The sequence below is a fragment of the Rhinolophus hipposideros genome, assembly GCF_964194185.1.
Source record: "Rhinolophus hipposideros genome assembly, chromosome: 10".
NCBI lineage: Eukaryota > Metazoa > Chordata > Mammalia > Chiroptera > Rhinolophidae > Rhinolophus > Rhinolophus hipposideros.
In genome coordinates this window covers 50,239,859-50,263,646 of record NC_138056.1, presented here as the reverse complement: position 1 = coordinate 50,263,646, position 23,788 = coordinate 50,239,859, and the positions used below count along the sequence as shown (strand labels likewise).

Here is a 23,788-nt window from a genome sequence, read left to right as displayed (position 1 = left end):
TTTGGATGGATCTCATGGGAATTATGCTGAGTGAGAAAAGCCAGTCTCAGAAGGTTATATACTGTAGGCTTCCATTTATGCATTACCTTCAAAATGAGAAGATTAAAATGATTGGAAATAAATCAGTGGTTTAGGGGGGTAAAGAAGGAAGCATGAGAGAGAGGGGTAGCTGCGGTTATAACAGGTAGCAAGGACTGTTCTTATGTCTTTACTGCTGTGGGCAGGGCAGAGAACCTCATCCTGTACTTTACACCTTATACGGAAATTAACTCAGAATGAATCACAAATCTAATGTAAAAGGTACGTCTCTAAAACTTTTAGCAAATACCACAGGAGAAAAGTCTTTGTGACCTAGAGTTAGGTGACGTGTTCTTAAAGAAGACACCAGAAATACAAACTGAAAAAGAAAAATTAAGTTGGACTTTATCAAAAGAAAAAAACTTTGGCTCTGTGAAAGGTCCTGTGAAGAGGATGAAAAGACAAGGTAGAGACTGGCAGAAAATATTTGCAAACCCATGTCCAACAAAGGGTTTGTATCCAGATTACATAAAGAGCTCTCTCAACTACCACACAAGCCCATTAGAAAACAGGCAAAAGACATGAACGGACATTTCACTCAGGAGTATATGCAGATGGCAAAGAAGCACATGAAAATGTGGTCAACATCGTTAGCCATTAGAGAAAAGCAAATTAAAGCCATGATAAGACACCCCTACACATCAATTATAATGGCTGAAAAAAAATATTGGCTGCCACATACCAACAAGAAGAACAACTAATTTTCTAATACATTTGTTGGAGGAAAGTAAAATGGTATAGCCACTCTGAAAATCAGTTTGGCAATGTCTTCTAAAGTTAAATATTCACTATCCATATAACCCAGCAATTGCACTCCTGGGCATTTACTGTAGAGAAGTGAAAATGTATGTCCACACAAACTGTATGCTAATATTCAGAGAAGCTTTATTTGTAAAGCCGCAAACTGGAAAGAACCAAAAGTCCTTCAGCAGACGAATGGATAAAAAAACGTTGGTACTTCCATACAATGGAATACTGTTCAGCCACAAAAAGGAATGAAGTATTGACACATGCAACAACTTGGATGAATCTCAATGGTATTATGCTGAATGAAAAACAAAAATCTCAAAAGGTTACATACTGTGTGTTCCATTTATATATGACACCCGAATAAGAAAATTATAGTGGCAGAGCACATATCAGTGGTTGCCAGAGTTTAGGATTAGGGGGAGGGTTTGACTAAAGTGGTAGCACGAGGGAGTTTCTTTGTGATGACAAAACAGATCTGTACCCCAATTGTGGTGGTAGTTACACAAATCTATACGTGTGATAAAAATTTGTAGTGCTATGCACATATATACACACACAAAATTGAGTTATGTTATGTTTGTATATTGATGGAGACGATTCATCCTGACATTTACAAACTTTTCAGGACCCCATATCCTGCTCCAGTTCATGCCCTATATCTTTCTTATAGGCAACATTCCTCCAAAGAGTTACTTCTGCTCTCTGTCTTCTTTGTGCTTTACCAATCCCTTTGGAGCCCACTCCAACCAGACATTTTCTACAACACTTTACTGAGCTCTTTCTAAGTTAATAGTGACCTCGCACTTTCCAAACATGATGATAAATTTTCAGTTTTCATCTTACTCTCTCAGCATTTGAATACCCCCTCATTTTTAAAACACTTTCCTTATTTGACTTCCAGAATATCATACTCTCCTGATTTTCTTCCTTCCTGGGCTGTTTCTTATGAGATTATCTATGCTTACTCCTACCATCTCTTTTTGCCCTGAAAAGGTTGGAATTTTTGAGATTTGTGGTAAAATATTTGTAAAGATGGTCTCATCCCCACATCCAAAGTGAACTTGGACAGAATGTTCACCCCACTCTGTAAAATTGCAAACACGTTCTTAAGATATGTCAAATGTTTATATGAAACTTTTGTTCGAATATATTTTTAAGAAACATTTGTGAAGGAGGAGACATGTCCGTACCTCAAAAGCAAGTAAGGTAAACAGGTATTTAGGGTCTGAGAGAAAGCCAGTGGGAGGCCCTTACAAGAATCTATGCGAAGAACTTCTGGCTGCTAAGGTTTAGCATAGAGTCTGCCAGCCATACCCTCACTGAGCACGGAGAAACCTCTCTGGAGAAGGCTGTGTTTTCTGAAGCACTGTGGCCCTCTTTGAATGGGCCAAAAGGAGGTCTTGCCAGGAGTCACTCGGAGTCAGTGGAAGCTGAGGCAGCGAGACTGAAAGATCCCAATAAGCTTGTGTGGGCCTGTTGCCCCACTTCTTTCCCTCCAACTTAGCCTTTATATAGTGTTTTAAGGGAAATAGTTGTAAATATTGTACCTAAGAAATGTGTGTAGGGGCAGAGGGGGAAGAGAGATCAGTAATTTCTCTTAGTATACGCCTACCCTTTTTACCATCCATGATGATCAAAATGTCAGATATTTCAATAAAGATGTGCCATGCCAAGCCATACTAGAGCCTGAGGCAAAAGGAAAAATCAGAAATACTAATTCTGTCTATATTTAAAATTTAATATTTTGTTTATCGTGGATTTTTTACATTAATTTACATTTTTAAAATAATTGCATTAAAATAGTATTTATCTCAGTTACTGGTGTTTTTTGGGGGGAGTACCTCCCTTAAATTTTACACCTGGGGTGAGCACACTATAATATTTTGTTGTTTGTTTTCTCATTCCCTGCCTTCTTTTAGATTAATGGAGTATATTTTTAGGACTTTATCTCTACTGTTGGTTTATTAGCTATACGTCTTTTATTTAATGGTTGCACTAGAGTTACAATATAATCTTTAAGTTAACCTCTTTCTTTAAATATTATACATTTCTTTGTGTAAAATACAAATCTTTTAACAGTGTATTTCCATTTCACTTCTTTTATTGTTTGACCTGTTATTGTTAGATATATCAGAATATATTGTTATTAATATTTGCTTTAAACAGTCTTTTTAAAAATTAAAAAATGAGAAAAATAGTTTTAAATATTTACTCAGATGTTTATCATTTCTCATACTCTTCACTCTTTTGTGTAGATGCAAATTTCTAATTGTTATCTACTTTTTGCTTAAGAGTATCTTTTGTTTAATAGTGCAGTTCTGCTAGAAACGAATTATCCTGTTTTTCGTTTGTATGAAACATTTTCATTTTCCCTTTTTTTGGTGTTAAATATGTTTATTTTGTGCCTTGAGGTGATTTTTGTGTGCCAGAAATATTTTGCTTTGGTTGAAATCAAAATAAGTATTCAATTTATTAAATTCAGGACACTAGTTCTTACTTAAGCTTTTCAATTTACTTAAAAACGTTATTGCATTTATAAGTCTAACATTTGAACCATCATTTTTGAGAAGCTTTGAATAATCCTTAATACTGTTTTAGTTAAGTAAATAAATGTTTTAAACTGCAGTTATGTATTTAATATATTTTCTTCTTTTGGTACGGCAGTTTTCTAGCTTAATTCTTTTCAACGTTGCTTAAGTACTTCTTATAAATCTAATATGTTAAATGTACAACTGTGTAAACCTTAAATGTTCTTGTATCTTTCAAATTTTTAAGTAAATGTAATGAGATTTGGACTTACAACCATAAGTCTAGATCAGTTACTCAATTTCATACATAGGTTTCAAGTGTACAATCCTGTAATATGTCATCTATAGGTCACATTTTTCTGTCTGATTCATTTTGCTTAGTATAATAATCTCAAGATCCATCCATGTTGTTGCAAATGACACTATTTCATCTTTTCTTATGGCAGAATAGTATTCAGTTTCTCCATATTCTTGCCAGCACTAGTTGTTTTCTTTTTTGAGAGTAGCCATCCTAATGGGTGTGAGGTGGTATCTCATTATAGTTTGATTTGAATTTCCCAAGTGACCAGTGATGTTGAGTGTCTTACCATGTGCTTATTAGCCATTCACAATCTTTTTTTTTTGAGAAACGTCTGTTCAAGTCCTTTGCCCCATTTTGAATCGTTTCTTTGTTTTCTTTTCCTGTTGAGATTTAGGAGTTTTCTATGTATTATGGATATTAACGCCTTATCAGATATATGATTTTCAAATATTTTCTCCCATTCTATAGGGGTTTGCCTTTTTACTCTGTTGATAATGTCTTTTGATGCACAAAATTTTTAAATATTCATGAAAGCCAGTTTGTCTGTTTTTTTCTTTTGTTGCTGTGCCTTTGTTGTCATATCCAGAAAATCATTGCCAAATCCAATGTCAGAAAGATTTTCCCCTATGTTTTCTTCTAAGAGTTTTGTTGTTTTATGATAGCTCTTACATTTAGGTCTTGGATCCATTTTGAGCTAATTTTGTATATGGTATTAGATACAGGTCCAACTTTATTTTCCTGTGAATACCCAGTTTTCTCTTGTTTAAAAGATTGTCCTTTTCCTGTTGAGTGGCCTTGGCACCCTTGTCAAAACTCATTTGAACATGTAAGTGAGGGTTTATTTATGGGCTGTCTATTCTCTTCCATTGATCTGTTTTTCTGTTTTATGCCAGTAACATATGGTTTATTACTGTAGCTTTGTAGTAAGTTTTGAAATCAGGAAGTGTGAGTCCAGTTTTGTTCTTTTTCAAGATTGTTTTGTCTATTTGGGGTCTTTTGAGATTCCATATGAATTTTAGGATGGGCTTTCTATTCCTTCAAAATGCATCATTGGGATTTTGATAGGGATTGAATTGCTTTTGTAGATTGCTTTGGGTAGTACTGCTATCTTAACAATGTTAAGTCTTCCAGTCCATGAACATGGATGTGTTTCATTTATTTATATCTTCTTTAATTTACTTCAGCAATGTTTTCTAATTTAAGTCTTCATCTCCTTTGTTATATTATTTTTCTAAGTACTTCATTCTTTTTGATGCTATTGTAAATGGAATTGTCTTTGTAATTTCCTTTTCAGACTGTTCATTGTTAGCATATAGAAATGCAACTTATTTTTTGTATGTTAACTTTGTATCCTGCCATTTTGCTGAATTAATTTATTCTGTTTTTGTGTGGCATTTTTAGGGTTTTCTACATATAAGATAATGTCATCTGAAAATAGAGGTAATTTTTTTTGCCTTTCCAGTTTGGATGCCTTTTATTTCTCTATGTTACATAATTTCTCTGGCTAGAACTTCCCGTACTTCTATGAGCAGAAGTGGCAACAGCAGACATCCTTGCTTTGTTCCTAATTTTAGAGGAAAAACTTTCGGCTTTTCACCTTTAAATATGATGTTCGTTGTGGGTTTTTCATATATGCTTTTTATTATGTTGGAATAGTTTCCTTCTATTATGAGTTTGTTGAGTTTTTTTTGTTTTTTGTTTTTATCATGAAAGGGTATTGAATTTTGTGAAACACTTTTTTGCATCAATTGAGATAATTACTTGTTTTTTCTGTTAATGTGGTGTATTAAACTGATGGAGTTTGGTATGCACATACTTTAAGAATAAATACTACTTGGTTATGGTATACAATCTTTTTTTAACGTGCTGCTGAACTCTCTTTGCTAGTATTTTGTTTATTATTTTTGCATCAATATTCATAAGAAGTATTAGTCTGTATTTTTCTTGTAGTGAGTTTGTCTGGAATTGGTGTCAGGATACCTCTTAGACTCTGTTCACCTTCTACAATCTTTTCTTTCTGTTCCTCAGACTCAATAACGTCTATTGCTCTATCTTCAAATTCACCGATTCTTCTGCCTACTTAAATCTGCCTCTGAATCACTCTAGTCAATTTTTCATTTTATTTATTGTACTTTTAAGCTCCAGAATTTCTTTTCGGTTTATCTTCAAGGTTTTAATCTCTTTATTAATATTTAAATTTTGTTCACGTTCTTTTCTTTTCTTAAGATTTTATTGGGGAAGGTGAACAAGACTTTTTATTGGGGAAGTGTGTACTTCTAGGACTTTTTTCCAAGTCAAGTTGTTGTCCTTTCAATCTTAGTTGTGGAGTGTGCCAGTCAGCTTCAAGTTGTTGTCCTTTCAGTCTTAGTTGTGGGGAGCGCAGCTCAGCTCCAGGTCCAGTTGCCGTTGCTAATTGCAGGGGACGCAGCCCACCATCCCTTGTGAGACTCAAACCGGCAACCTTGTGCAACGAGCCCACTGGCCATGTGGGAATCGAACCGGCAGCCTTCGGCATTAGGAGCATGGAGCTCCAACCGCCTAAGCCACCAGGCCGGCCCCACATTATTTTCTTGACTTTATCCACATGTTCCTTTAGTTCTTTAAGTATCTTTAAAACAATTATTTTAAAGTCTTTGTCTAGTATATCTGCCATCAGCTTTTCTTTTTTCAGGGACAGTTTCTGTTGATTTATTTTTTTTTAATTTAAAATGGGCCATACTTTCCTATTTCTTTGTGTTCCTTATTTTTTTGTTGAAAAGTGGACATTTGAGTGTAATAATATAGTGACAGTGGAACTTAGATTCTTCCCCTTCCCCAGAATTTTTTGTCTGTTTGGTTTTTTTAAATCATTATAGGATGTCTTTGTGACATGGGTCACATTGAGGTGTAAACTTAATGTCTTCTTAGATTTTTTTGATCCTTTCTTTTGGCATACGTAGTCACTTTCTAATTTTCCCCATGATGCAGCTGTTTTAAATGTGCTGGTCTTTAATTCTGGCTTCCAAAAGGGGAAAAAGGAGAAAAATTATGAGGGTTAAAGAGGGTTCTGGCCTTTTAAATACCCTGGAAGTTACTTCAGCCAGAAGGTGAGAGCTTTGCAACAGTGGGGGACAAGAAGCAACAATCAGCAACCAGAGCACAGATCCCTTATACTTGGAATACAGGGTACTTTCTGCCATCCTAGGTCTAACCAATTGCTGTACTAGCTACTACTGTACACAGTTGCTCATCCTGTGGCTGGGGCAGAGGGATGGGTAGCTGCTACTGGACTAAGTGCTTGTCGTGCGGGGGACCCTGCTTGCTGCGCCATTTGTCATGCGGGGCGTCCGGCGGGGTCTCAGCTCCCAGTCCCCATATAAGAATGCAGGACATGGTGAGGCCAAAAAGGAACACCCACAGAGCCATAGATAGGGGAGTCAAACCAATATATTCTCGCTGGCAGCTGGGCTAGAGACACAGGAAGCAGGATCTACATAATCTGCAACCCACCGTCCTAACAGCAGTCCGCGCTTGCCAGCCACCATCTTCTTGCTAGCCCCATTTTTTCTCTCTCTTGCTAGCGTAGCCATGGCAGTTATATTAGTAGCCAATGGCTCACTGGTTACAGCTGACGGCCAACTAGCCACAGCTGATGGCCATCCAATCACAGTTGATAGCCATTTACTACCTGAGCCAGCACCTTTCTATGTGAGGCCGAGAGCCTGGAAACTGCTTTTTGGGGCTTTGTCCCCACAGTGCTGAAATTAATTGAAATTAACCACAGTTTACATCCATGCTTTCCTCTGGAAGTGGCAAGCCTTCCATAGACTCCATAGTTCTAAAATAGTTACATCAAAGTCAGCTGGTTTAGTGGTCGTCTAGGTGGGGAGATCGATTTCCAGTGCCTCCTACTCTGCCATCTTCTTGGAATCCTTTCTTCTTCCCTTCACCTTGAAGAATTTTGAGTTGAAAGTTGATTTCCTTCAACATTTCAAGTATGTTTTTTCATTGTTTTCTATCTTTCATAGTTTTTGATGAGAGGTCTGCTCTATGCTTATTTTTATTTATGTCAAAATATGTCTTTTCCCCCTCTTCTGGCTACTTTGACAATTTTCTTTTCCTCATCAGTTTTCACCAGTTTTGTTATAGTAATCCCTACTGTGTTTCCCCGAAAATAAAACCTAACTGGACAATCATCTCTAATGCATCTTTTGGAGCAAATATTAATATAAGACCCGGTCTTATTTTGCTATAATATAAAACCAGGGATGTGATGTGATGTGATGTGATATATAAGACCAGGTCTTATATTAATTTTTGTTTCAAAAGACTCTTTAGAGCTGATTGTCCGGCTAGGTCTTATTTTCAGGGAAACACAGTAATGTTGTGGGATGTGTGTGTGTGTGTGTGTGCGTGTGTGTATACTCTTGTATTTATCCTTTTTGGTATTCATTAAGATTCTTGGATCTGTTGATGCATAATTTAATTCAAATTTTGAAGATCTTTTTTTTTTTAACTTTTATTTCCTTTTGTTTTCTGTTCCCCCTCTTTTTAGGATCTAATCACACATACATAATATTGCTTGATGTTGTCTCACAGGTCATTTGCATAGATTCTGTTACTACATCTTCTAATTTATTGATCTTTACATGATCTGTAATATCTAATCTGCTGTTAATTTCATCTAGTGAAATTTTCACTTTAGTTATTATATTTTATCAGCTCTAGAATTTCCATTTCTTAATATTTTGCAATTATGTCATTATGTTCATGTTTTTCTTTTCATTTATTATATAAATTATGTATATTTTTGCTTTACATCATTTAATACCCTTAATTTCTACTTCTATTATCTCTTTCATTTCCAAGTTTTCTTAATGGAGTAATTTCTGGTTATGGTTACATTTTCCTGCTATTTTCCATGTCTGGTAAATTTTCATTACATGCTGGACATTACAAGATCCATAGAGTTTTACTCTGCATATGTACAAATTGATATTTAGCCATACACTGAAGGGACATCTGTACATATTTCCCTAGAACTCCTTTATTTCTTCTTCTTCTTTTTTTTTCTTTGCCTAGCTCTATCCTCTATGGGACTCTAGCACATGAATTCTAGTTGTCTTAACCTCTGCTTAATCTAGTTTCTTTCTCCTCATTTCAGCACAATGGCTGGGTGCCTTTTAGGTACCCCCTGCCTGTGCCACAATCCAGTATTCAACTGTAAGAAGGAAGCCTGGGTGATGATAGAGCTTATTGCATTTGTTATCTTTTCTCAGAGATCATCATACTGTTCTCCGTGTTGTTCTGTTGGCTGAAAAGATATTTCCCTTATTTTGTCCAGTTTTCTAGTTGTTTATGGGCAGGAGGCTAAGTCTCAACCCTGTTACTTCCTCGTGGCCATTGTAGAGTTCTCTTCATAGGTATTTTAATGGGAAAGGAAGAGAGATTTTCATAAAAGCAGAGATTCTTCAAGGCAAATAGCAGATAACAGAACCAAGAACTTTAATGATACCATCTGATGTGAAGTGTCTAGGACCAGAAATACTCAGGGCAGGTGCCAAGCTGGGAAATGGGTCAGAAAACCATGGGAAGATTGTGTCGATAACCTTTTCAGTATAGTTCTGGGAACTCAGGGCCTTGTCCCATCACCACCCAACTCACCTTACTCTCAGGTCACTACTGTACCTACTGTTTTCTTGATGCCAGAAAGCCCCTGGATAAGGAAGCTACCTACCTTCACTATCACTGATATGATTGTGATATGTCATAAAAGATTGATCCCTAGAACAGAAAAATATTGACAACAAAGTGTAAATGACTGGTACTTAAGCCTTTGCTGAGATTTTGAAAGGAATAAGGAACCGTAGTAAGATTTGTGACATTAATGGGCTTTCTGAGAACCCTATCTGCCAAGATGGCTGAGTTCAGCCTATCTACCCTTTCTCCTCTTTTCCCCCTCTGCCTGCAGTTATGATGAGGTGCCTTTTCTCATGCATGACAATGACCTGAGAAGAACAACCAATATCAAGGAGGTCATGCCAAATGCCTCCTTAACACCTGTTTCTTTCTTCACTTGGGATTTATTATCGACTCTGAATGCAGGCAAATGGTTTGTACAATCACAGGTAAGACATATTCCCCAGCTCAACAATCCTGCATTGAATCCCTTTTCTATATGAGGTCATGTGATGCTCCTGAAGATAAAGGTTTTAGATGAAGATAGTCAAGCATACACACATTTCATTCCAGCTGGTAGCAGGACTGTAGCATTAGCAAGTGGGCTTTTCCAGTAATGCAGTCTATCTAATTACTGCTTTCTACAGTCACTGGAAATTCTGAAGACAAACTTTTAAATTTGTTGTCGTTTAATTCCTTTTTATCCAAGCATTTCATAAACGTTTACAGTGTACCTACCATGTACATTACACTTTCCTGGGCATTTTGAGTAGTTCACAATCATAGATGAGGCAGACTAGGAAACATTTTTTTTCTTCATTCTATCTTCTTACTATTCAAAATAGGGTACTACGCAAGGAATATAATGGTGAATAAACACACACCCAGCCTTAATGGAGTTCACAGGCTAATATATGAAACAGGCAATTACAATACATTGTGATATTGCTAAACTAGAGTTCATTTCAGTTTGCTAATTTGTTTTATAACTCATTAAGTTTGTAGTTGTTTGTTATAGCAGTCCTCAGAAACTAATTATATATATATATATATATATATATATATATATATATATAGATTATAGATTATACAACACATCTTATAGTATCTTCAGTTATTTCTATATCTGAATAATTTGAACTTTGTTCCATTCATAGGAATAACTCGTGGCTTTAAATTTTTGAGTCTTTTTAGAGATTTTATATGCCATAATACTACAAGGAAATAACAAGTGTAACCTGTAAGGGGAAGTAGGATTGGAAATTAGATTGATTTATATAATCAAGTTGAGTCACAATCTTTAAGTATAATTTGGCAATCCTCCTCTCTATCTCTCTGTCTCTCTTTGTCTCTCTGTCTCTCTCTATCTATCTATCTATATCAAGATAGCAGTCTAACAGTCTCTTTAAGGCTGTTGATTAGAATTTTTTGGCCAAAATTCACTTTAGAAGAATTCATTTCAGATTTGTTAAGAGTTGGCAAGGGATGTTATGTCCAGCATATTTTCAAGTTGTCTCCACTAATAATAGTTTGGTGGAGCTGAGTTATAGTTAGAGTGATAGTTGTTTAGACAATCTTAGAGTTAGGCAAATTAATTGTTTTTAATTCGAGGAACATGATAGACTAAATCAGCAATGTATCACCTCAAGTCAGTAAAAACACAAAGTATGACAATATAAAGAACAAAAGCATTCAAAGGTGAATTTGGCATTTGTTAGGAGAATCTTTTCCCATTGCTTTTTGATGACAGCTCTTCTACTTCATGCAGTTGTTTGCTAGTTCCAAAGGTCTTGGCTCAGCTATTGACTTCTAGTACTTATCTGGAGAAGTTACGTTTATGATCTCTAATGGCTGTACCTTTCCAATTCTTGTAGATAGGTGATGTCATTTTAGTTGGGAATTATATCCAGGATTGATTATTTGTACTTTAACTACTCTATTTGAGTTCAGAGTATCTGATATATCATGTCCTTTCCAGTGATGTTCAAGGGCAGTCTTTCTATGAGCTATTTTTGAGCCTGTTCCTGTTAGTGAGAGATATCTTGGATAATCCTTTATAATATTTAACTGAAAGAGTTTTTTTATAAATGACTAATATGAAATTTGGGTGGTGATATCCCCAAAACATGGAGCTGCATATGGCTAGTTGACAGGGAGATAATCTAGGGCTTATCTGATTGGAAAGAACCCAAAGCATAAGACAAAATGGATCTTATGGAATTTAGGGGCATGGAATTTCAAGGATATTTGATAGTTGGGCTGATTTCAGTTTTTATGTTTCATGTATTCTTCCTACTTTTCCCAAGTATGGTGTGTGTACAGACGGACAGGAGATGTTTTAGTGAGGAGCAAAGTTTTGCATAATTCAAAATAAATATCCCAGTAAAATGTTTTTCCTATCACAGGATAGCTAGATTAGAGCAGGATAGCTAGATTAGAGCAGCTTAGGTAGTGAACACAAATACCTAATAGTTTTTAAAGCCATTTTAATTTACAGTTGCTATTTAATGGGGAAATGCTTTAGCCTATCGATAAAATAAACGCACAATTACTAGTACAAACTCATTACCCACAGTGGGAAGAAACTGCAAAATCTGTTTCGAGATCCTCAAAGGGTCCCTTTCAGCAAGGTTCCAATCCATGCCTCATTTTCACAGTTTTCTTCAGGATTATGTTGGTTTCACACGAGGAAAGAACTAGTCGCATCTTCAGATATCTTAGAAAAGTTGCCCCGTCAGTGTTTAATACTGCAGTTAATTTATTCCTACTGTGATGAGTTGTATCATGAGGATTTGGGGAAGTGTCTGTTTGAGGTTAATTGGTGCTACCGGGTGGCCACCATGAATCTGGCAATCTGATTAGTTCTAGTGTTTCTTTTCAGAATTGGGGGCCACATTTTGTGTGTTAATGATGCAATTCTTGAACTCTGTAAATTGATCTTTCTTCTCTATAAGAGACCCTTGTCTAAGGTCTTTAGTCAGATCATTCTGTTTAGTATGATGATCTGCTAAAGCATTTCCTCTAATGTCTCTTTTACTGTGGACCTGTACCTTTAGAACAGCAACTTATTTGGGAAGCTTCAAGACATAATCCATTTGGATGTTTGTTATTCTTTTTTTTTTTAAGATTTTATTGGGGAAGGGGAACAGGACTTTATTGGGGAACAGTATGTACAGGACTTTTTCCAAGTCAAGTTGTTGTTGTCCTTTCAATCTTAGTTGTGGAGGGTGCCGTTCAGCTTCAAGTTGTTGTCCTTTCAGTCTTAGTTGTGGAGGGCGCAGCTCAGCTCCAGGTCCAGTTGCCATTTCTAGTTGCAGGGGGCGCAGCCCACCATCCCTTGTGGGACTCGAGGAATTGAACTGGCAACCTTGTGGTTGAGAGCCGACTTGCCCATGTGGAAATCGAACCGGCAGCCTTCGGAGTTAGGAGCATGGAGCTCTAACCGCCTGAGCCACCGGGCCGGCCCCATTATTCATTTTTTTAATGTAGATAACTGGAGAGGTTAAAAACTTCTTTTTTTCCTATGGCATTCCAAGTTGTGAACTACTTTAAAAGCAAACAAGCAATCAATGGATGTAGTTACCTCTTTTACATTTACCAATGTCACATGTCCTAGTGAGGGCCATATTTTGGCCACTTGAGTCAATTTGACATCTGGTAATGGATAGATTCTAGATTCTATAAGAAAGTCTAGAAAAAGTATCACATAATAATGTCACATAAATCAGCCTATTACCATCTTTTAAAAATAAAAGCTAATTAAACAATGAAAGCTCATTAAAAAATAAAAGCTCATTAAACAATATGAAATCCAGATTTTGTGTAAGAGCATCCAAAGTAATTGTTGCAGGCATCGGCAGTCCTCTAAGTACAGAAATCATGAGTTTTCCTTCCCTGGTAAGGATAACACAGTTGCTGTATTAAAAGTGTTACATTGGTGAATGGTCATTTGAGAAAGAGAAAGTGTGTAGTAATTAATCAGCTAACATAAAAATACTGCGTATTTTAAGTTAACAACAGGGATTGTATTGAATGTGGTACCACAAAGTAGAAATGTGAACCTAATAACCTAATACAGGATCTGAAAATTCTTAGACTAGTTTAGCCAAGACTGCATTTTTTTTCCTGAGGAAAGATAAAGCGCCTTGCTGCTGGATCAGGGGATAGAGAGTAAAAAGCAGTATCTTTGATGTATGCCAAGTTGAGTTAATGCCCTTAGACCGTGGCCTCTCCTTTAGTGTACTTTCAAAAAGAAAGGTTTATGATGATATGGAATATCAGCAAACAGGTTTGTTGAAGAAAGATTTTGAAATCACGAAGGTCCTTTGGTTTCTGTGTTTCGTGAGAATGGTTCCAATACGTTTGATTAAGTCAAATCATACAGACGCCTATTTCAGAAAAGCTTGCTATCTATACTTTAAAAGACCCAGTTTGTCCAAGAAATCATCTTAATTGTCTTTAGTGGTTAGCCTTGGATAATTTTAGATAACTTGTGATCTCTCATTTGCTCAAATCCTTATTTAGCCAATATATCATGGCGTAGGTCAGGGGTTGGCAAACTGCAGCCTGCTGTTCAGATCCAGCCCCCTGGCTGTTTTTGTATAGCCTGTGAGCTAAGAATGGTTTTTACATTTTTAAATGGTGGGGGGAAAAACAAAAGAATAATATTTCATGACATGTAAAAATATATGAAACTCAAATTTCAGTGTCCATAAATAAAGTTTATTGGAACATAGCCATTCTCATTCACTTATGAATTGTATATGAGCAGATTGAATAGTTGTGAGAGGGACTATGTCTCACAAAGTTAAAAATATGTAGTATGTGGCCCTTGACAGAATAAGTTTGATTAACCCTGGATAATGACCTGTTCTTTTGTAGAATTAAGATTTCTCCTTAGAAGTTTTGTAAACAGAGTTGTTGAGTCAATCTGACAATTTCAAGATGAGTTGCTGCATATCCTTAAGATCTTGGTTTGGCTTGAAAAGAGTAGCATGGACTGTCAGTAAATGCCTGAAGCATAACTTTGCAGGTAAATTGTTGATTTTTCCCTAGTGAAGGCAATAAATATTGGCTATCTTCATCAGCAAGGACACGAAAGAAAGTAGAAATTGGACCAAGAGAGTATAATGGGTTAGGCAGTACTAGAAAATGAGGTATGACTCTGGTTAATAGCTCATAGGTATTGGATGAATCTTTATCCTCACCATCTCAGTTTTGGGTTTTTGTAAAGCAGGTGAAACGGACATATTGCTTGGACTAATGCAAGCGATAATTAATCCTTATTATATCAAGTCTGTCATAGTTGGCTTAGATTTTCCTTAACTTCAGCGCTGAGGGGACTTTAGGCAACACTATCAACAGAGTGTATCTAGTCTCATGGGTTTCACTCCAATTATTCTGCCTCTTTTCCCCACAGCTCTGGTACCATGATCAATTATTTGTTATGTTTTGAATCACTATACTAATACCATAGCTATAATTTGATAATGTGCAGTAGAATTATCTTTGATCCCTGAAAATTTTGTCTGTGGTACATTTCTACTGGTGGTGCTTCTTGTGAAGTAGATTCTTAATGATGAAATTTGTAGGAAAGTGCCATAGAGAAGGCGTATTCGGACAGTGGCCTCAAAATCACATTTATACTTATGGGACATGGAAAAGGATTTCGGATTGTTAGAACTTCTTACTGATTCAGTGGTATTCATACTCTGAGCAATCTAACTTTCTATGGTATTGGGGTTAATAGTAAAGTTCGTGGCACCTGTATTAACAGTAAACCGTATTGTTGTTCATCTCTATTTCCAGAGACTTCTCCTCAAATTGTCTGGTGAGTGGTTTCCTTTAAGTGGCATTATTGGGCAGATTTTGAATAATTTTCCTATCAAACAGTATGATACATTGAATCATCCAATGGCCCTTCTACTTGTAATTTCTCTAAGCACAAACATAGAGAACCGAGGAGTTTATTGTCATTTCTATCTTGTTTCTTCCTTGGGCTTTTTGAAAGTGTTCAACCACATGCTGGCGATAATGTAAACTGCCATTGTCCCATTCCAGATTATTTTTCTGACTAAGTCCCCTATTTTTTATACAAAAAAAGACATTTGCTTCAGCTGTTAGATCACCCCTTCCTCCCCCAACACCACGTAAAGCTTATTGGAATCTAGTTTTAAACTCTCCTGTTGATTAATCTTTATTATTTTTACTATTTTGAATTTCTTGTCCAATTTATCTTTAAAAGAAAGACTTCATAAATGTCCTCGTATAATGCATTTGCTATTCTTTTTGCCCATTCAGGGACATTTAAAAAATGTGCACAGCTAAGTTATTTAAATTCTGTCTTGATCTTTGCCATTCTGTTCTTTTAACAGTGAAATGAATCAGTTGGTCTAGATCTGGTAGAGTCTAACAAAATCTTGAATTTCTAGCCTGAGGATGAATTAAACCCTCCATTATAGAACTCAACTTGGATCTGGAGTATGGTTCAGTTCTGCTTCTATGATCTGCCTTCTGGTCAGGCATGGGGATATTGTGCAGTGTGATTGTTTCTTTCCTAAGAAAAAGGTGAGAAAGAGCAGCTTGTTTAGGAACAAGTAGAAAGGGTGAGAATGAGAACGAAGATAAAGTTGTGTAGAGAACAAGAGAGATTACTTGGGTCTTAAGAAAATGTGAGGTGGCTAGTGCTTGCTTCTCCTGAGAGAAAGCCTTTTATCATTAACTTCACGTACAAATGGCCTATCATTGGTAAATGACAATAAAAGTAGCCATCTACTACTTTTAATATAGCTACTATATGTATGGACTGAGGTATAAGATGAAATGCTTTTTATTGCAAAGAAAAATTAACAGTCCCTATGGTGAGGCAGTTACACTCCCGTTGAAGCAGTAGCAAGTGAGGGAACTAAGTGAATTGTACTCTTCTCTGTGTCCCAGACATGCTTCTACACCCTGTAATTATTTTATAATATTTAATCTTCAAAATAATCTTGAGAAATACATAGATGATTCCCTCCTTCCCCATTGTATAGTTTGGGCAATGAAGACTTTGAGAATTTAAATGGTTTTACTAAGGTTACACAGCAAGAAGCATATGAAGTCAGGATTTGAATCTGGTCTAAGATACAATAACTGTATTAAGCAGAATGGGATATACAATTACAGAGGCACAAAAATGGGCCATTGGAGTTTAACACCATCAAAGTCTCTAGTTCAGAAATATTTAAGTGAGGCTTCATGAAGGTGGTAGCATTTGAACTGGGCTTTGCAGGTTGAGGGTAGGATTTTAACAGGCCAAAGCCTATTTTCTTTGCATTACACAGAACTAGAACATTGAGAGCAAATGGTGGAAGCCAATGTAACCAAAAAGGGATTGTATTACCTTGTGTTATAGAAAAAAAGGCTGCAAAGGAAGGTCAAGACAGGAACATGAAGGTCTTTCAGTGCAAATACAACAGGTTCTTCAGTAGTAGACAAAATCATTCCAAATACCCTTATTACCTTATGAAGATTACACTTAATTTCTTCTTGGCAACTCTTATTTCAGGACCAGTATTTCAGAGGGCCCGGTGGGTTCAATGATAATGGAGCAACATGGCGGTAGGGCTGGTTGTGGGGCTGTATAGCAAGAGGATTGAAAAATGCTTTTAATAGGAGCCAGTGTATTCTCTGATTATTTATTTTTAGTCCAGACCGTTTTACAACATGAAACCCTTATCAGAGGCTGACAGAGAAAAAGCAAGACATCAGATGATTCCAAAACTAAGTGATTTATTGGAACTTGCACAGAAGGAGAAAAAATTTGTGATATTTGATCTGAACGCCCCTCCACCAAAACATCCCCTCAGAAACACATTTGTCCGCCGGGTAGTAAGAGTGATCCTTGAGTCTAAAATTGAGCAACATCTGGTACGTCTATCTCAGTATTGATGGTAGAGGTTGGGAGGCGGGTAGCATGTCCCAGGAGCATAACAGTTGGAACTGCCCTATCTTGTAGATCTTCCCTGAGATCCTTGAATAAATTTGCTCCCTATAGAAATGGAGATTATTGCTCACATGTGACAATCTAAGAATGATCCACTTATATTTATCTCAGTGGGGAAAAACATTGAGGCTGTTTGCTATTCCAAACCAAATGAAATATCAGCACTCTGTTAAAAAGGAATGTGTATAATGACTACATGATGTGACCTGGGCCATCACCAACGTAGAACTATTAGAAAGAGCCTGGGGAACACTAAGGCTTTGAGGACGTGGCTTCAGTTAATGATGTGGAAAGAACAGCTGGTTCTTATTTGAGCAGAGATTTGTTCATCATATTTTTCAGAAGCAACTCTCTGCTTTGGGATAGTCAATCATTCTAAATCTCTTAAATTCTCAGAATATGGAAGAGTGCTACGAGTGAAACAAGTATGTGTTATTTTGCCAATGGAGCTATTTTCACGGATGAGTCATAATAGCATTCCCTGTTGTCAGGAAATGAGCCCCCTCACAGATGATTTTGAGCCAGAGGAGGAGATGTTTATGATTCCCACCTTTCATCCACACCTACCAAAACCTCATCCACTTTGTCAGGCTGTCTGCACACAATGGGCCTTGACCCATGACGTTACCTGAGAAAACTCATCTCCAGAGCAACCTGGTGAAAGCCCCATTATCAGAGTTCATTAGACAATATTAAGCCAAGGGTTAGAATCTCTCTCTACCCCTATAGACTATTACCAGTGCTGGAATGGGGCTGTATCTATTCTACATGGGGCTGTGTGTACCTAGACTGTTGATTATCCACTGAAAGACATCCTCTTTCTCCTTACAGATTTATTGGTTGACAGCTTTTGATAGGCATTTTGTCAAGTTGAAAGCTCCTGGTTTTCAGCAAGTGGGTCGATTATACTCCATTGAACGCCTTAGAAAAGAAAATATCACTAAAATAAATGTTGACTACAAGAAGTTGTTCTACAGTGGGTTGAGGTAAGTGTTTGACCACCTCATTCTCGGCATGTACTGCCTTACTCGCATAAAATCTGCATTCTAACCGAGCTACTTGCTTCCCCTTCTCATCTCAGGATTTCTGTGTGGCTCTCTTTTTGGCATCCCCTGCTATCTCCTTCTTGCCCTTCCCTCCCTCTCTTCCTTCCTCCCTCTGCCAACAAACATTTATTGAGAATAGACTATGTCCCTGGAACATAGTCTTTTGCCCCTTCTCCTCTGTGCTTGACTCTCTCATCAGTCAACACACGTTTGGTATGCTTGGCTTTCTTGGTTTTATATAAGGTGACCATTGAAAAGTCAGAACTCAAAAAGATGTTTCTTTTCTCCTGCCATTACCAGATGGATTGCAGTCCCTCACAAATAGCTTTGTAATCTACATAGTCAGGTTTCTTATAGGCATAATTAAGAACATTACTAAATCATTATTTAAAAAAACTTAAAACAGCCAAGCATGAGAAGAAACTAAAATTATTAACCACCATATTTATAAACATATAATTAGAGACAGATTTTCAGAATTAAAAGCACCTGGGAATAAAATGGTAACTTTTCCAAACTTAACTGTTATTAATCACTGCTTAATTTAATCCATATCTCCTTTATCTTAGATTTTAAAATGTTTTCAGATAATTCTAAATGTTTCCGAGACAATGTCTTCCTTGTGTATCCAAAATCTCCTTGGGCTTAATAAAAATTCCTCTAGATATCTTTCTGCATCTCAAGCCGTGAACTAAACTGTGGGGTGCACCTCTGTTTCTGTTCCTGCTTCTCCTGCTTCTTGGCCATGGTGTGGTTTCTAAAATACATCATTTTTTAGCATTGGAAAATTGTGTTTTACCTCTAGTTCCCAGTCAGTTTTCTCTTTGCCCAGCTACTCCTGTATTTTTAGTGTTCTTTTTTTCTTTTTACTTTTTTCCAAGAGAAAATGGCTCTAAATGATTTCCTTTTCTTCTGAATAATAATTTAGATTAATCTAGTAGTTGAGAAACAATTTTAATACCTTTTATTTGTTGAACTTTTATTATATGTCAGGTTCTGTGGTTGGTAGACCACAGGCTCTTTTATAATTCCTGGCCCCCCCATCAGCTACACATAAGACTTTGGACACGTTTCTAATTGTCAGTTTTCTTATTTGTAAATTGAGAATAACAGTAATCTGATGGAATGGTTAAATGATTAAATGAGTTACTTCATATTTTGCACATAGTAAAATGCTGGGCAAATAGTAAGAACACAATAAATGTTAGCTGCTGCTTTTATCATCAACATCCTTACATGCTGTGCCCTGGAAATTATCTTCATTTCCTTTCCCTTGCCTCAGACCCTAACTCCTTACAATCACTGATCTGTTCTCCGTATGTTTTTTTAATTTATTCATTAAAAATTAATTGGGGTGACAATGATCAACAAAACTACATAGATTTCAAGTATACAATTCTATAATACATCATCTATATATTCATTATGTGTTCACCACCCAGAGTCAGTTCTCCTTCCATCACCATATATTGGACCCCCTTTACCCTCTTCTATCATTCCCCTTCCCTCCTTTCCCTCAGGTAACCACTAAACTGTTGTCTGTGTCTATGAGTTTGTTTCTTTATTTGCTTGTGTGGTTCCTTTGTTGCCACGTATGAGTGAAGTCATATGGTTCTCGACTTTTTTTGTCTGACTTATTTCACTTAGCATAATAATCTCAAGAGCTATCCTGTTGTTGCAAATGGTCCTATTTCATCTTTTCTTATGGCAGAATAGTATTCCATTGTGTATATATACCACATCTTCTTTATCCAATCATCTATCGAAGGATACTTTTGTTGTTTCAATGTCTTGGCCACCGTAAATAAAGCTGCAATGAACATCGGAGTACATATATCTTTACGAATATGTTTTCAAATTTTTTGGGTAGACATCCAGGAGAGGGATTACTGGGTTGTATGGTAATTCTACTCTTAATTTTTTGAGGAAGCTCCATACTGTTTTCCATAGCGGCTGTACCAATTTAGATTCCCACCAACAGTGTATGAGGGTTTCTTTTTCTCCACAGCCTCTCCAACACTTGTTATTATTTGTGTTGTTGATGATAACCATTCTAACAGGTGTGAGGTGATATCTCATTGTGGTTTTGATTTGCATTTCCTAATAGCAGGTGAAGTTGAACATTTTTTCATATATCTGTAGGCCATTTGTATGTCTTTTTGGGAGAAGTTTCTGTTCATGTTCTCTGCCCATTTTTTGATTGGATTGTTTGTCTTTTTGTTGTTGACAAAATGTATGAGTTCCTTATATATTTTGGATATTAGCCTCTTACTGGAGGTGTTGTTTGCAAATACATTCTCTCATTCAGTTGGTTGCCTCTTTGTTTTGTTGATGGTTTCTCTTGCTGTGCAGAAGCTTTTTAGTTTGATAAAGTCTATTCATATATTTTAGCTTTTACTTCCCTTGCCTTTGGAGTCTAATTCATAAAACCCTCTTTGAACGCAAGGTCCATAAGTTTAGTACCTATGCTTGCTTCTATGCAGTTTATTGTGTCAGGTCTTATGTTTAGGTCTTTGATCCATTTTGAGTCTAGTTTCATTCTTTTGCACGTGGCTTTCCAATTTTCCCCGTACCATTTATTGAAGAGGCTTTCTTTTCTCCATTATATGTTTATGGCTCCTTTGTCAAAAATTATCTGTCCATATTTATGTGGGTTTATTTCTGGGTTCTGAATTTTCTATTCTATTGGTCTGTGTGTCTGTTTTTCTGCTGATACCATGCTGTTTTGATTATTGTTGCCCTGCAGTACAAGCTAAAGTCAGGGAGTGTGATACCTCAAGCACTGTTCTTTTTTCTTAGGATTGCTTTAGTTATTGTGGGTCTTTTATGATTCCATACAAATCTGATGATTTTTTGTTCTATTTCTTTAAAAATGCCATGGGGATTTTGATGGGGATTGCATTTAAATCAATATATTGCTTTGGGTAATATGGCCATTTTAATTATGGTGATTCTTCCAATTCATGAACATGGAATGTCTTTCCATTTCTTTGTGTCTTTTTCAATTTCTTTTAAAAATGTCTTACAGTTTTTAGTGTATAGGTCTTCACATCCTTTGTTACGTTTATTCCTAGATATTTTATTCTTTTTGTTGCAATTGCAAAAGGAATTGCTTTTTTAAAAAATTTCTTTTTCTGAAATTTCATTGTTAGTATTTAGGAATGCAATGGGTTTTTGTATGTTGATTTTGTAGCCAGCAACTTTACTGTATTCGTTTATTGCTTCTAATAGCTTTTTGGTGTAGTCTTTAGGGTTTTCTATATAAAGAATCATGTCGTCTGCAAAAAGTGACAGTTTAACTTCTTCATTTCCAGTTTGGATGCCTTTTATTTCTTTCTCTTGCCTGATTGCTCTGCCTAGGACTTCCAATACTATGTTGAATAGCAGTGGTGATAGGGGAAGCCCTGTCTTGTTTTTTAACGTTTTTCTCCATTTCTATAATTTTGTCATTTCAAGACTGGTACAAAAATAGAATCACAAAGTACATAACCTGTTGTGGTTGTATTTTTTACAGTTAATTCCCTGGAGATCCATCCAGGTTGTTTATGTGTTTGTATGTGTGTGTGTGTGTGTGTGTGTATGCATATGTGTATATGTTTATATAATTTAATTTTAATTTTGGGGGTGATTTTTAATGGTATTGTGTTTTTTAATTTCAGTCTTTATATGTTCATTATTCATTACAGAAATATGATTGTTTTTTGTGTGTCAGTTTCAAAGTGTAAAAAGTAGCTTTTTACTACTGTTTCCTTATTTATATTTTAAAATTTATCATTAGGTGATCTATAGAATTATCTTAGAGTCATACCAGATAACTAATTGACAACACACTTGCAAAAGTGGCATTATTATTTTTATCTTACATTTATATATTGAGCATAAGAACATGCCACTCTAGTATGTGACAGAGCTCGGATTCAAACTCAAACTTGTATAGATATGTTTCCAATATGCTATACCAACTCAATTTTCAAAAAGAAAATGTCTGGAAGGCACTTACATGGTATATTTTCTGAGAAATTTAATCCCTGAAAATGACAACTTGGCCAGCATTGCTAGATATTCTTCTACTTATCTTCCTGTCTCTCTAGACAGTGCAGAAGTATCTACTGATATTTAATACATTGAAAAAAGTTGGGTTCCATTCCTCCTACTCAGTCCTTGTAAAACTTCTTTATATTTGAAATTTAAATATTCACCAGATTGGTGTTCGTTTATGCATTCCTTCAATTACTATTTATAAAAGCAAGTGTTATGCTAGGTACTGGATATACAGAGATGAATGGCATTGTCCCTGCATTTAATTTGCTTACACTCAAGTAAAGAAGACTGATAGGAAAGTAGATAGAGGGTTGTCAAGTGCTTTGATGGAAGTAAGTATAGCTGCTACCCAATAATAGTGTGCTGGAGCTGTTCACACCAGCTCATGGGAGCCAATTATTAAATATTTAGAAATTTGCAAACCTGTTTTACCAATGGTAGCTTGAAATTGGCTATGGTAGGAGTATTTACACCATGGAAATGGGCAAATAGTACAAATAGGGCTTTTCTTTTCCTCCCCTGCCCCGCCCCTCCCCTTCCTTTTCCCTTCCCTTTTTCCCCCTTGGGACATCCAGTTTACTAACATACCACCATTAGTACAGGTATTAAATCCAGTCCTTTATGTCATTGCAACATGAGCCCATTCTGCATGTCATATAAATTGTCCCAGGTCCAGCTGCTTCTGGTGATTTAAACAGCCTTTCACGAACATGGTGGCTGCCCCCCTTTTAGATGATGGGAGTCAGATTAAGTCTAAATCCCCTGTGGGTTCTGTTTTTGTTCCAGAGATTATAAAGCAGCTAACATCAATATCAACTTATACCTTGTTAATGAACCTTGGCTCTACTCACTGGCGTGGTGCTCCAGGATTCACTCAGTGACCACAGATAACATTAAGCTCCTGAATCAGATAACGCACCCTTACTTCTTCATGGTAAGCTAGTTGTCCAGATTGTTCTTCCAAGTCTGGTACAATGGGAATTCACGTTCCCTTCCCCATCCATACATTGCCAGCTGTGCAGTCCCCTGGGGAGCTACTGAAGAGCAGAAACTTCTGTGGTGCTGGAGATGTGGCACTCTCCCTTTTATCACCCACATCCTTCTGTGATTCTCAGGGAGAAGTGAGTATTTTTCTAATAATTGCCGTTTATTGAATCTTTGCAATGTGTTTTTTCTGCATTCTGTAATTGATCCTGCTGAGTTGGCCGCTATTATTACCCCATAAGAAAACTGAAGCTTGATTTTTGCACATTGGTGCATGATACAAGATTCAGAATGAAGTTAAAGCTAGGCAGAGAAGCCTAAATGAGAAGCCTAAATATTTCAGGTTGCCTTCTCCATACCTCCAGTCTTACTAGCCTCTTTTTTTGACCTCTTCAGAGTCAGGATCAGGAGAGAGGGG

The 23,788-nt window shown here is 36.4% G+C and overlaps 1 protein-coding gene across 1 annotated transcript in view; it reads left to right on the top strand.

Moving 5' to 3' along the window:
- Positions 1 to 23,788, top strand: part of GDPD4 (glycerophosphodiester phosphodiesterase domain containing 4) — a gene marked incomplete at both ends in the record, with an annotated part of 68,442 nt that overhangs the window by 31,959 nt on the left and 12,695 nt on the right. The window contains 4 exons of the mRNA XM_081062721.1: positions 9,608 to 9,764; positions 17,002 to 17,223; positions 18,131 to 18,285; positions 23,173 to 23,320. Coding sequence (XP_080918847.1) covers positions 9,608 to 9,764; positions 17,002 to 17,223; positions 18,131 to 18,285; positions 23,173 to 23,320 — 682 coding nt within the window. The remainder of the gene's footprint in view (positions 1 to 9,607; positions 9,765 to 17,001; positions 17,224 to 18,130; positions 18,286 to 23,172; positions 23,321 to 23,788) is intronic.